This window comes from Lampetra fluviatilis, chromosome 32 (assembly GCF_964198595.1).
Source record: "Lampetra fluviatilis chromosome 32, kcLamFluv1.1, whole genome shotgun sequence".
In the NCBI taxonomy this organism is placed as follows: Eukaryota; Metazoa; Chordata; class Hyperoartia; order Petromyzontiformes; family Petromyzontidae; genus Lampetra; species Lampetra fluviatilis.
In genome coordinates this window covers 9,766,242-9,781,340 of record NC_136306.1, presented here as the reverse complement: position 1 = coordinate 9,781,340, position 15,099 = coordinate 9,766,242, and the positions used below count along the sequence as shown (strand labels likewise).

The 15,099-nt window shown below is 46.3% G+C and overlaps 1 protein-coding gene across 5 annotated transcripts in view; it reads right to left on the bottom strand.

The window, feature by feature from the left end:
* Nucleotides 1-15,099, bottom strand: part of LOC144943734 (FERM domain-containing protein 4A-like) — a 240,914-nt gene that overhangs the window by 123,779 nt on the left and 102,036 nt on the right. For all 5 annotated transcript variants that reach the window (XM_078871519.1, XM_078871518.1, XM_078871516.1 and 2 more), the window contains exon 2: nt 10,386-10,451. In XM_078871519.1, the coding sequence (XP_078727645.1) occupies nt 10,386-10,451 (66 nt within the window). The remainder of the gene's footprint in view (nt 1-10,385; nt 10,452-15,099) is intronic.

Genomic DNA, 15,099 nt, shown 5'->3' with positions numbered 1-15,099 from the left:
AAGTCATGCTGCATGGCTGCATGACTTCTATTACGTAAGTCCACATTAATCATCATCATCATCATCTTCTTAGGTTTTTTCGGTAAAGTCACGTAGGTAAAAAATTAAAATTAATAAAATAAAAATAAAATAAAAATCACGACGTTTCGGAGGCAACACAAGCCTCCGTCTTCAGGTGGAACCGTCACAGCACGATAGCTGTATCGATACAGCTATCGTGCTGTGACTGTCCCACCTGAAGATACAGTTATCGTGCTGTGACTGTTCCACCGGAAGACGGAAGCTTGTGTTGCCTCCGAAACGTCGTGATTTTTATTTTATTTTTTATTTTACTTTTATTAATTTAAATTTTTTACCTACGTGACTTTACCGAAAAAACCTAAGAATATGAATCCTTGCAGTCACAAAAGCTTCAAATCTAGAATCATCATCATCATCATCCGAGTAAAAATCCGGATTTCACACCTCCGCCGATGCTATGACTGCCAAGAAGAAAAGCCGAATGCATTTATTGATGTATTTATTGGGCAGGATGCATATAGGTCATGCCTGCTTTGCAACCCACACTGCAGTCCCCCATGAACGCAAGCCGTCCAACGCACGACGTGGCTGCGGGTCGCAGGAGTTGTCGTTATGTCGCTGTGCTTTTGCACAAAAGGTCAACGAGCGTGGCCGAATCGGGTACTTTGAACGCGTCGCTTTGCCCGTTACCTGTTATACCTGTTGTACAGTACCGTACATCATAATTCCTAAATATATGCTGAGCAAATGTTGGTCCCTTTATCAAAGCATCAACTTTTGGACGAAGCCTGTCTTTGCTTTGCGCTCAGCGAATACTTTCGTTCTGCAAACAAGAAACCTTCAGATGTTATAAGGCAGTATACAAACAGAGTCTAGCGGTATAGGTATCATTCACTATATATATACACGGCACTACTTTTCAAGGTGGAATGATTCCCGACCACGGCTAGCCGTCAGTAGAGATTTATATCCGAACCGGTACCCAGGTTCCCTCTTCACCGACACACTGCGACCGGTGTGGTGAAGTATATTTTTATGTAATATACATTCACAATCCTGGATGGGTGTGTCACATGTTATGTATTTTACGGAACACTTTTTGTCTGACTGCCGCATAATATGAATAATGTTAAAATTTGCTACATCAGCATCGGGTCAAACGTCTCCACGCGTTGAGGCTCAATAACCCGAGTTCGGACCGCGGCATTGCAAGGTGAAGATGGTGAACGATGATGGGTAGGAGGGTGGGAAGAAAATTTATGCCATGGGACCTGCCCTGGGGGAGAGAACTGGACAACGTTAATTTAAAGCAGAATACCTTATACAGTAGAGGAGTTCACAAGGCACGTACATGAATGCATAAGCAATTCAGAAGAGTTCACAAATGGAACTGAACTAGGCCACTAAACTGTGTCTCTCTCGCAGGGCCAAAGAATTGTCAATAACCCCACCAGTACACCTTCACTGCGCTGTGGCAGGCCCAGCGAGGCTGTCAAAAGGAAGAGATATTTAATCGTCATTATTTTTGTGTTGTCGTTGCAAGTTTACCTGCAGCCGGCGTCACGTGTGATTGTACACGGGAGGCCAGGAAGCAACCCGTCTGACCAGATTGCTGCTTTCATTGAGTGGCCTGGCACATTTGGCGGTTTCACAATTGGCAAAGGCATATACAACTTGCCACATGGCTCCACGCACAGACGCTGATCGCTCAAGGGGCTAAAAGCTCAAAGTTCTGTTCTCTTTACAACTTTATGACGTGTGAGAAAAGCGTGGTACAGTGCCGTGTGTGTGTGTGTTGAGCTCTCTCACGACATTTACAAGAAAGTACGTTCGATGTGTGTGCGGCTCATAATTTGTTGGACTGTTTAATGATAACTCCGTGTTGTTGTGTAGGCTGCATTGCTCGCGTTTGTAGTTGGAACACGCTAAATTGACGTTTCCTTTGGCAGCGGAGAACAACTCACTGCGCTTTGATGTCGAGACATGCCGAGGCTAGAATGAAAATTAGGGCGGAGTACTTTGACATGTCCAAAAGTCACAAACGGGCTGTAACAAAAAAATGTATCAAACACATTCCCTGGTGATGCCTGCCAATTCACGTTACAGGATTCTGGTTGATATTTCACAGCTCCAGAACCTCCATGTGCTAAGAGGTTACATAGCATAGCAGTATTCCATACTTATAATTTTGTAGGGTACCGGATTAAGTTATCATAGGAGTGTAATGATTTAATCAGACTCCATGCTGCGACTATACATTTCTGCAATTCAGGGTCACAATGATACAAAACAAAATCAGTGACCTCTAGTGGCTGTAAGGGAATCGTATGAACCCATTACATACAACAGGAAAAGAAGATTCTTACATACGTGACTCGATTAATGTATCGTGATCATAAGAATCAATATTAATAGTCAAATGATGCATGAGTCCCCCACCAATGCATCACTGCCAGCAGCTATGATTAATCTACTGCTGAATGCACCGGCCCCTCCAAAGCCGTTGCCATCACTCCATCTCTCCTGGTCCTGCGATGTGAACGATCCATCTGGCTCCTGCGCCAGAGCTGATCTAATCGACCCATCTCATCGACTGGCATCTTCTCGGGTGCGTTGCCCCCTTTGGCTGCCACGTGACCTCCGATCGCTGCCTTATTCTTGTGACGCGTCCTGCCCAAGCTCTCGTATACAGCGCTCTTCTTAACCGTGATATCTCTAACTTGCAGCGTTTCATCTCCGATCTCTGTCTTTCTGTCTCTAAATGTAATTGCAAGCATGCGCCTCTCCATTCTTCGTTGCAACCTGTTCGGATTTTATAATATTTTCATCAATGTCCGTATTTATGATCCACATCTTACTGCAGATGATATACACAGGGTCGAAATCTTATTCTCTACGCGTAAATGTGTTGTTGCTCTTCACGAACAAGTTCAGTTTTCCAACAGCGGTTACCTGTATTTCTTGTCAATAACCAACAAAGACACGTGACACTGCTCACATATTCACTTGCAACAGATAATCCAGTTTAACTCATCAGTGGCAAGTAACATCAGAATATTTCCTCCCCTTCACCTCCCAACTTTAACAACCCACACTGAGGTGTGGTGAAAGTATGTAAAAAAAAATCCTATTTCGACATGGCGTGGGAAAGCGTTCAAGCCTTAGGTAATTTGAGAATGGCTGTAATATATTGTTGTTGTTGTTATCCAGGTCGACTCAACATAATCTGGTAACTCAAACATTTCATAAATTGACGAATGGATTTAAAAATACAGCCATCAATATTTCCTACCGGCGACGCGAACGCACTGTGAAGTAAGAGTTGATGGAGCAGCGATGCGTTAGGAATGTATAGCAGAATTGCCGTGCTGACCTTTGTTCAGTTGATGTCTGATAATATTAATTTCAACTTTATAACGAGCCGCTCAGTTATTCGCTCGCTCTCGAAGAGAGAGAGACAGGGAGCGATTCGAAGGCGCACGGAGGAATCACAGAAGAGCAGGGAAGGCAGCAGCAGCCACGCGGTGAGCCGGCGACAACAATAGCCGAAGCTTTGCGGTCCTCTATGTGTTAAGGTGTTTTCGGTCAATTCATGAGTGCTTACATGTGGGAGAAAGACAGAGCACCTGGAAAAAAACCCCACGCGTTGTAGGGGGAAACACGATCCCATACAGACATAACAGGTCGAGTCCACATTTGGTTTACTGTACTGCATTGTTCCGACGCCCACGGGAAGAGAGTTTCACGACATTTGCGCAATTCACCAACCCGTGCCCTCCCCAGTGCCGGATTACACGCATGGGCCAACACCGCCCAGCTAAAAAAAAAAATCCTCATTTGAATTCATATATGGATCGATTCCAAACAGGTTTTTGTTGTGCACGAACATAATTGTGGCTTTGAGCTCAATATCAGCTACACGTCCTTGCATTCTTCTGTGCCCATGTCACTCTTAAAGATTTTTTCAGAAAGTCGATGTATGTTTATGGAAGCATGACAAGTCATTCCAGCTTGAGTTAATTTAACATATTTAGTTTTTCGCAAAAACTAACTACGATATGCAAGCATGAACACAGAGCCATTAACTTCATTACTCTAAGTCAATAGCATTTCCCATATCTGTGCACAAATATATTAACGCCTAATTTTGAGATGTCTTTCATCTATGTTTCATCACTCAATGCCGAGTATATGAAGGGATTCTTCATTGCTTTTTCTGCACCATCGAGACATTGCAGGGCTACACCTTTCTCTTTATTTAGTACCGTATTCTCCCACTAATTTTTCTTACCATGCTGTATAAAACATGCCGTGCTGTCGATACGATACATGTAAAGTAAATGAAACTGGTTGTATTTTACCAGGTAAGGCCCACTGAGCTATATAGCTCTTTTTCAGAAGCGACCTGGCCACAAATGATAGCTCAACGAAGCAGCTTATCATCATCATCATCACGTGGACATTTATAGCAGCCAAAAACTCTAAATGCATGATTCTAAATGTGGAAGGAAAAACGCGGAGGGCCCGGAGAAAAATCTTATGTCTAATTTATTAAATGTCTAATTGAGTGTAATGTGGAAGGCCCACCATGCCATGACAGTCAATGCGATTGTTTGACAAAAATTATATGGATTTTGAAGAGGGGGGAGAGCGAAGAGGCCAGAACTGGTTCAAGTAATCGCCAACGATATTATCCGTGGCCAGGAAATCCAATTCAGGTCACCGCTGGTTCCTAGCGCCATGTGCTAACCGTACCGCCACCACTCGCACATTGTTAAGGTTAGGAGGATGAGAACGACATTTGAAGTTGCGATCGCTTAACGTGATCGAGGGTAATGAAGGCTGCGGGGAGAACGGCGCACCTGTTGTTCACATGTCCGTTGTGCTCCCACAGTTGTTCTCCAGATTTAGACAAGAATTGGGACACATTGCGGCGTGCCATACTTGAGCAAAGCAAAGAAGCAAACACTCTGCTCTCAGCTGTGTACACCCAGGGGTTGTTGGTCAATCCCAGAGGGATAGCAGGCAAGGAAAGAAACGGTCTGATGAAATTCAGGGGCGATACGCCATTAGAATTGCACTGCTCCCCTTGTTCACGGTGATGTGGGTGACGCACATTGCGTATTCTGTTATCTGTGAGCTTATCCGCATATTCCCTCCACTTTTTTTCAGATCCCCCAACAGCTCTCCTGGACAATAGGAGTCCCGGATAATAGGGTCGCGGATAAGAGGAGTACTCCTGTACCAGTTGCTGCGTCCCTACACTTGCATGTGACAGCGTTTATACGGTGGCTGGAGATGCGGTCACATTTCGAAGCTTTTTGGAAAATAAATTGTATTGCAGTGCAACACAGTCAAATTTCGGGGTGTAGGAATCGATGTATAAGATTAGTATCTCGTTGTTGTTGTTGTCTATAATGGGTGAAGGCAACCACAGCAGCCAGTGAGAGGGCCTCGACATTTCCCATAATGATGAACAAATCGATTCTTGAATTGTATCGCGACAAATCATCAGTGTTGGATCGTTACACCCCCAAGTAAAGTTGAAAAGTCCGTGGACAGCTGCTTCACATTGAAAGGATAAACCGTTTGTTAAATATCTGATACACATTAGGGCAGACGCAAGTTAAGACTCAAGTTTTTGTTCCACTTCCGTGCCACGCTTTTCGATAGGCATCGCCCAAAAAGGTTGTCGTCTCCAGCTTTTAATTTCCAGTCCAAGCGTGCAGCAAAAGAGAAAAAAAAACCCCAGTTTCCGTTTGATATTAAAAACCAGCGAATTTGCTTTACAGTTTTCAATCCAAACCGTGTAACATCCACATGGCACATCTGCCTCGAGTCCTTTGCGAATTCTGGGTTGATCCAGCACGTGCACGGGACACCGGGCATTCCGTGGAAACAACAGTCACGTCCTGTCGGTTATTTTTTTTTCGATAAACAGGAACCTTCTGCAAGTAAAAAAAAAGAAAAACACAGCCGGTCCAACGTGGGATTCCCGGGTTTCTCGTCCGATCAAGTATTCAAACCCCGCGCTGCCTTACCAACAGAAATATATACACAAAATGTGGCACGTGTAGCCCTTTGTAATTCCACCGCTTGCTGAAAGGCCTCTCTCCATACCCTGTCAATCGTTGGGGTTATTTTGACCATACTTCGCCATGCTGGTCAATGGAGGCGGAGGGTTCGGGGGGGGGGGGGGGTGTCCCAGGACCAGCTCAGGTATCGCTTGCCGCTGATGTTAATCGTCGACGGGTATCAATCTCAGTTCGCTGGGTGCACAGCAAAGTGTGTTAGCCAATGCGCCACCACTCTTCCCCATATACTGAATACAATTAACTCGTCAGAAATGCTGTACAGCAAAAAGAAAAGGTACATTTGTGTGGACAATGTTCCTTCTCCATAGTAAAGAGACAGGATACATGTTTACCGATTTACTGAGTTGCCATGACGAGAAATGGTCGACCTTTTTTCAAATGAACGTATATTCACACGAGTTATAGGAAACTAGCCATTTGGCAAAAAATTGCATTGTCTCTTCTGCCCAGCCACTAATGTCGTTGTGTGCTTTGCTGTTTGTGCCGTTGTCACAGTATGACCCCGATTGTAAATGTGATTGGATGGGCTTCATCATTGTGCGCCGCCCTGTTTTGACTTAAAAATACACAACGGCAGCCAATGGAGGGAAACACGCCCCGGCGGACGTGACAAAGAGCTTCACAGCTCATCGGATTTCACGAGGATAAATAACGATTCCAATTCTGAGGACGTCCACCGCAGAGATGGAGCGACAAAAACCAATGACACCGGTTCACGTCGAGCAGCGAGATGGACCGTGCCACCGCAGAACCACGAGAGACCGCGCCGGCAGAGACAGACCTTCATCCAGCAGTCGGGTTGACGATAAAGACGATAAGATTTGATTCATTTGTGCATTTCGGCAGCTGCGTGTGCAACGCGAATCCAGGCGACGGTGGTAAACGCACAGCCGCTCAACACGGCTCGCTTCGCGATGCGTGGTCGGTTCGCTCCGCGCACGTAGGATGGTCGTGCATCGGAAATTGCGATTCATCATGAGGACAATTTATTCGCAGACACTTTCCTCGCCGCAAAAACGTGTTCGAGTGCAGTGAGAATGTGGCCGCGGAGAGATTGAGTCCTAGCCACGTCCGTGTGCCGCCTCCATCGTGGAGAGTTTGAAAATACAGTCATCATGAATTATACATGTCCCCCCGGCAGGAGCGGCGATGCAGTGATTAGCGCACTCCGATTTGAACCCAGCGACCTGACTTGGGCCAAGGCGAGTGATATCTGAAGCGATCCTGAGCCATTCCTGCACTGATCAGCGTGGTCAAGTATGGCCAAACAGCTTCCATGACACGGTATGGGGAGGCCTTCATCCGGCAGTCGACTGACAAAACGGCTGTAAATTACTATCATTTGATTTAGTAATATATAGTGAATACTTGATTGTACATGTAATTCAAATATCCAGTAGGACACACTGCCTTGGCATGAAACAACTGTGTGACAAGACGAATCAAGATCTAGCGCCAATGTATTTCATTGCCAGTGCCTCTTGTGGAATGAGGGTGTGAAGAGCAACACATTTTTTTTTGTATCCCCGATGTCACTCGCATCATATCGCCAACTCAGTGGGGGGCCAGCAGTGGAGAGGTGGGGAGATGTTCCTCCCCTATACCCCCCACCTCCACCCCCCCCGGAATACCTTCTGTGGTCATTCCAAAGGGCATCACTTTACTTCGAATGGCCACTGTGTGGGGATTCTGCGAGGGCTCCCTGCGATAGATGGTGACGGATTTGGCGGTCAAGGCGCAGCCCTGCAAGCGCTTTCTCCTGCCACCGCTAGCGGGAGGGTCTCAATTCGATGGAGATCTACACTGGGTATTTTGTCTACTCTTCCATCTTGATCAGACGTGTTGGAATAGGTGGAAGTACCCATACTTGACCCCACTAAATACAACCTTCCGATCGACTAATTGCGTTCTACCCTATTCGTACTGCCGGGTGGACAGAGGTGGTGTGGGAGGAGGAGAGAGAGGGGGCGGAGTGTAGATGAACGGGGATTGAAAAGAAAAACGTGTTCCATTGTTTCTGACACACCGTGATATTAATTCTAGATTTGAAGCTTTCGTGACTGCAAGGATTCATACTCTTACTTCTTTCGGTAAAGTCACGTAGGTAAAAAATGAAATTAATTTTAATTTCATTTTTTACCTACGTGACTACACCGTGATATGGCATGGAAGAGCCGACCTCTGGATTGCAAGCACAGTGTGCTGCTGCCCATTACCGCACGGAGCGACCAGTGTGACGGTAGCTAAATAAAGTGACCGCGTTACTTTCCCCACAGACATCGGGAAACAAAAGTCTCTGACGCTATGTGCGCAGATATTTTTCTATTTTTTTGTATCCACACGCCAGATTTCCCATTCAGCCACAGACCGTCCCCGGTCGCTCCTTTTGCTTTCACTTCATCAAATGTGAAGGGATGCTCTGCAACGTTCAGCTTGTGTGCAAGGTTTTATTTGAGGCTGGTGTATTTAGGGTTTAGGGTTAGGTGTTATGATTTGCGGTTGGAGTTAGGGGTTTTGGGTCAGCTGTTATGATTGAAGGTTAGGATTTAGGGTTATGGACCCTACGTAGTATCCAAGACTGCTTTTGTTACCGTGCATTTGTGAGAACAGCAGTCTCAGCCTTTAAAAGTACATTTCTAGTGAGGATTTGAACGAGTAATCCTCCTCTGGTGTTAAACACGGTACAGTATAACTACACAGTGTCTGTATAGAAAAACAATGGATACCTCAGCGGTTATTTGCTCGCTATGGTGCAGTTACATCAATTACATCAATTTATACACAAGGGTATATTTTGGTAATCATAAACAAAAAGACTTCTCATAAGCTCATTAAAAACACAACTCCTCACTTATGAAATGGCTTCAAAGTCGTCGGTGTAATGTGCTACTCACAACTGTACGTCAGTCACTGCCCTCTTTTGCTCTGCGGCTCTGAATAAGGCTCGTTGCCCGAAACATCAGCCCCCCATATATTGTCCCCTCTACAAGGCAGTGTTAATGATGGGTGAGGGGTTTAGAAGTAGGGGCTGGGTGGGGGGGTTAAGGGAGGTTGGGTCTTGGAGGTTATTGCCAGTAATCTAGAAGACTGCTTCTCATGCCAGACATCTGATGGGATGCGTTTTTTCCGAAGGCCACATTCATTGTCGCTCATTGGGGCAAGATTGTGCCGGCATCGTGCAATGTACTTTGAACTTCCTTCGCACCGTACATCGCCAACCGTGCTCATCGGAGGTGCAAGTCACGTTCACACCGTAGTCGACACACACGCGCACACACACGACGCACAACTTAACATACGCCACCGCACGCTGCACATGTCGCCACTTGTGTAGCCTTCTTCAGCAGCGGCAAACCGAATACTATATTTTTTTTATTGTTATACAGCTTCACTCGGCATTGGCAGGTCCAAGTCAACAGGGAGACACTCTCTATCTCTCTCGTAGGTTGCCGTGGGTTTCTGTGTTTGCAGCAGTGCCGTGGAGGTTGCATTTGCCCGTCCGTCCTGCCGAACACGTTGTAACGTCTGCCCGACAGATTCCCACATGCGAACCTCACTCGCGTTTCAGCACGGGAGATATGTGCCGCCAACAGCATGGAAATCTGACCTCAAAAGTGAGAAGAAGCTTTTCGGTGTTTGTACGGGGACAAAGTAATTCCGCTCGGGGAGAAAAAAATATTCATTCTAGATTTGAAGCTTGTAAAACAAAATAGGTTAACGCGTTTTTTTTTTACTGAAAACAAGCCGACTTTCTCTCTGGTGCGAAGTTAAACTTCGCACTTCGGGGAGAAGTTAAACTTCACACTTCGGCGAAGAGACAAATGTTGTTGAGAGGTTGCGGCAGACGGCGCACGTGTTTTTGTTTGTCCCATCCATCACGGTCGAGTCACGCTGCCAGACGATCACCGGGCGAGCGATGGAAAGCTGATCTCACTCAACAGTGCGCACGCGGCTTGGCTCTTTAAAAAGGCATTTAAATGAGAAAACGCAACATCCAAAAGAAAAACCCCCAAGCAAACGCGGCCACGGTGCGCACACAACACAGCGCACACAACACAGCACACACAACACAACACACACAACACAACACACACAACACAACACACACAACACAGCACACACAACACAACACACACAACACAACACACACAACACAGCACACACAACACAACACAGCACACCGCACACAACACAGCGCACACAACACAGCGCACACAACACAGCGCAGCACACACACAACACAGCACACACAACACGCGGGCACAGTACCTGCACAAGAAGCTCCAGGTTTCGGTCATCGAGAAGATGTATCTGGCAACGGCGGCCCTCCGTCATCTGAAAGAGCATACGCCAAGACGGGACTCAGCACTTGAGCAGCAAAGAATCCGTTGTCACCACACAGTGAGCACGCAGCAGCCAGCAGCAGCAGAAGCCGGCGGCGAGCATTTGGGTGGGTGTGGATGTGGCGTGTGAGTGCTACTCTTGCGAGGCGCCGTGCTGGATGGAGGAGATTTCATCCCACGCGAAAACCCGTGGCTGGGTTGGACCGAGCAGCGGGTGGGAGTGGCGATACTGCCTTCCGTATACCAACCACCCACCCCAAACATCATCAGCAGTAGCAGCCACCCAGCATCGTGACTCTCTGATTTGTTTGCAGTCGGCTCTTTCTCTCTCTCTCGTTCTGCTCGCCCGGTGAGTTTCTCGTCATGTACCAGAAAGCGTTAGAACGTGTTGGCTTTTTTCGATTTAAAGCTTTCGTGACTGCAGGGATTCATCTTCTTGGTTCTTTCGGTAAAGTCACGTAGAAGGGAAATAATAAAATAATAAAAATAAAACTTTATAAAATACAATTTTCACGACGTTTCGGCCACAACGCAAGCAGCCGTCCTCAGGTGAAGAACAGGTCTGTCGGAAAGACATTTAGACGCTGTCTTTCCGACAGACCTGTTCTTCACATGAGGACGGCTGCTTGCGTTGTGGCCGAAACGTCGTGAGAATTATTTTATTATGTATTATTTTTATTATTTTATTATTTCCCTTCTACGTGACTTTACCGAAAGAACCAAGAAAATGTGTTGGCTGTCGCCCTGAGGCCAATGCTGCCACCACATCAGGCACGTACGCGTGTTGAACTTCTTTCGCACCGTACGTAGCCAACCGTGCGAATCGGAGGCGCGGGGGAAGGACAACACACTGAACGCAACAAACAAAAACCCCACTTGTAAAAAAACTGGGTTTTCATTTAAGTTGCGGAATGATGGCAACACTGTACCGCTGCGTCCTAGCGAGGCATGAGGCTTGAACGTAGCCTGTGCACAATGACGTCACTTGTCCTGTTGCTATCTAAAAGAAGATAGCCACAATCTTGCTGCTTTTTTTCCACCCCCCCCCTTGAGCTGGTGGTCAAAAATAAGGTAGTGTTGCATTGCGTCACAAACACGGTATGTATGGTGGTGTCACGTGACATGTCGTGCAACGACGACGACGAAGAGAGGTCGGATCCTACGGTGACAATTGTGCCTTTGTCAAAGAAGTCACCTTTTCCACGCGTCGTTAACTCTGCCTTTGTTTAGAGGCCGCACGCCCTTTTCTGTCCGAAGAGTTCACTCGTCAATTGCCAGCAAGGGGGTTGATTTACCCAGCCATCCGGCCGCAACACACATTAATTAACAGCTGTGCATCGCAGTAAAATCATCAACCTCCAAGTTAAAGTGTGACATCTCCCAAACTTTGCTTAGGAGACGGAATTCCAAGTGTATACAATAGTCGGTGTTTGTTAGTAATTTTTACCAAACAAGGCCGGTTGGTGAATTTCTTATTTCTAAACCGTATGACATCCCCATTAAGGCAACGTGTCTTTTTCTATGCGGAGACCTCAGATAAACCCAGAACCCAGCGCACGGGGGGCAAGGTGAATTCAATTGAAGTTTTCGTGACTGCAAGGATGCAATGGTAAACACGTATAACTTACAATTCATAAACAGATGTTCGCGCATACTACGGCAGTCTCACATTTCGAGAGTAAATTAAATTCACAATCTACCGTTTTGCTAAACCTATTCTGTTAATTGGAAATTGTGGAATCAGGAAGTCCTGCCGAAGGAGCACGAACTCAAGGAATGGTCGATCAACGATTGCGGAATATAATCTCATACTCGTTGGTTCTTTCGGTATTTTATCTTTCATCTACGTGACTTTTCCGAAAGAACCAAAGAGTATGGATCCTTGCAGTCACGAAAACTTCAAATCTAGAATATAATCTCAGTCAACCCAGAATGTCTTGAGAGCATTTGAGGCCCCAACAAACCGTGCAAAAAAGAAACCCAATTATGTTCCCAACACTGGAGGAGCTTGTGCTGAAGGTCAATGGACAATGACTATATTGCACAATTTTATGACGGCAAAGAGACTCTTGCCAGGTGTGCTCCACTCCCATGGGTGGCAGCAGTTTAATAATTCTCTCACGGCAGCCACCGACACCTCTCCACATACCGGTCTCTTCCCAGGTCACATTTCTATCAAGAGGTTTCCCCAAAAAGTCAATGATCTCGTCTTATGATAAAAAAGAAAATCCACCCCAAACCCCCCCCACCTACCAATCCTGTCCATCCCTTCTAAATATATCCCTGTTGATGAATACAATTTACATCCGGATTAAGCTCCACTTTAACCATCATCATACGCTGGATCAAACCCTCACAAGGCTGCTGCAATGTCTCACGTTCTTGCGGTGCGACAATCCATTCACCACCGGGGCCGATTTCATCGCTCCATCTCCTTGGAGAGAGATCATCCCTGAAGAGTTAATTCCTTGGTTGATGCCGTTTAAATTGCCTAATCTGTTTAAATTGTCGATTGTCTTTGCTTGATGTTTGCCAGACTGCTTAGGACGACGGAGCCAGCCTTTGTGACGCCCATAAGATTGTAATCTTTAGTTACAGCAGGGTGTTAGAGGACTCACAAACTGTATACAATCTCAATTCACCACATTTACATGCATTCGTGTCTGTATAAATGTGTGCTTATAGCTCTACGTGGGGAGCGGTAGTGTAGTGGTTAGCGCGCTGCACTACGAACCCGGCGGCCCGCTCACGGCCAATACCAGTGGCGATTTTCTGAACAGGTTCTGGGCCTCTCCTAGGTCGACTCAGCCTCAAATGAGTACCTAGTGCGGTGTGTAAACATCACCACTGGGGAGACAAAGGCGGTCGGCCGTGGTGCTGGCCACCCACCCCCTAGAGTACCTTTGTGGCCTTAATAGGTGCTCGCTACCAGCACTTGCCCCTACAGTTCGTTCAGGAAACACGGGGGCTCTTTGTTGCTGTTTTATCTCTGTTTTATCTCTGTGTGTATGGTGGCGAAGTGATCACGTGCTAAGAAAACCGCTCATTTGAGTGCGGCGACCTTCGATTCATGGCCACGGCTACCATCCGTGGCGGTTTATATTTGGCACCCCCCCCTCCCCCCACAAGTTTGGTGAAGTATGGTCAACTAACCCTCGTGGCCCAACATGGTGTGAGAAATGCAGCAATGAATTCTTGACAAATGTCTGAAAATGTCGATTATGGTATGAATTTTTACGAATTCATGACCCCATTGTGGTCATTTCGCCACGCATCTCCTAACAGTACAGGGCAGGAAAACACCGAACGGAGCTGGTAAACAGGGTGGGGGGGGGAAATAACATCTCAGACACAGCGATGGGGGGGGGCGGCCCCGTGACCAGCACAGCAGGGGATGTCCCTCAATGCGAACGCGCACATTAGCGATGGCAATCGGCGTGTGGGTGTGGGGGGTGGGTTGGGGGAAGGAAGAACGACACGGGAGGAAGGAGGAGGAGGAGGTGGAGGAGGGGGGAGTTGTGATGTCGGCTGTTGTTTTAGCTCGTTCTCTGGTTGGTTTCCTGGTGGTTATCCGTCAGCGGTAACGGCGGAGAGGGCCCACGCGCACCACGTCAGGATGTCGCGCAAAGGGGAAATCTGGAGTGAAGGAGGCTTCCTACCGCTGCTGCTGCTGCTCGGAACAAACAAAAAAAATTAACCCGTAAAAACAAAGTTTTTCACTATGAATCCTTTATATGCGTGGCATCGGTTTTATTTTATTATTCATTTCTGTTTTTCTTGAGTAAGAGTTTCAGTTTTATCACATTGGTGTTGACACACATCCAGAATAATTTTCTGTGTCTAGGAAAAATATATGATTGTGTTAGTGAAATTTTTTTTTTCCTAAAAAGTGTAAAATTTTGGAAAAAACATTTTCACGAAAATAAATTGTCACGCACAACGAGTCTGTGTGCAAAATGTCAGCTCGATTGGATCACGGGAAGTGGGTTAAAAAACGACCGAAAGATTTGCACGGTCGTAAGCAAGCAAGCAAGTGAACTTAATATAAAGGATTTAATAAGTATAACCCGTAAAAACAAAGTTTTTCACTATAAATCCTTTATATGCGTGGCGGCTAGAGTCTTCTCGTCCTCTGGCTTGAGATGGCTGCCACCTATGGGTAAGATGATTGTCTGCCAGTATTAACCAATTGGTAATTAAATATTTAATTAGTTTTCCCTAAACAGTGTAACATTTTTGAAAACTTTTTTCACGAACATTAATTGTCTCGCACAACGAGTCTGTGTGGAAAATGTCAGCTCGATTGGATCACGGGAAGTGGGTTAAAAAACGACCGAAAGATTTGCACGGTCGTAAGCAAGCAAGCAAGCACGCAAGCAAGCAAGCAAGCGAACTTAATATAAAGGATTTAAAAATAGCCAAGCGCGCTCTCTCTCTCTCCCTCTCTCTCATTCTATGCCCCCCTTAATGGGCGCGGGTTATTGTTTTGGCCTTCGCGCACGCAAACTCATTAAGTGCGGACCGCTGCGTTTGAAAACAGCTTAGAGGACGCCGTTAATTGGGCATCTGTCACGTGTGCGTGTCGTGTTGTTTGTGTCGTCTTTTTTAAAAAGTCCGCCGCTATTCAAGTGGTTGCGTGC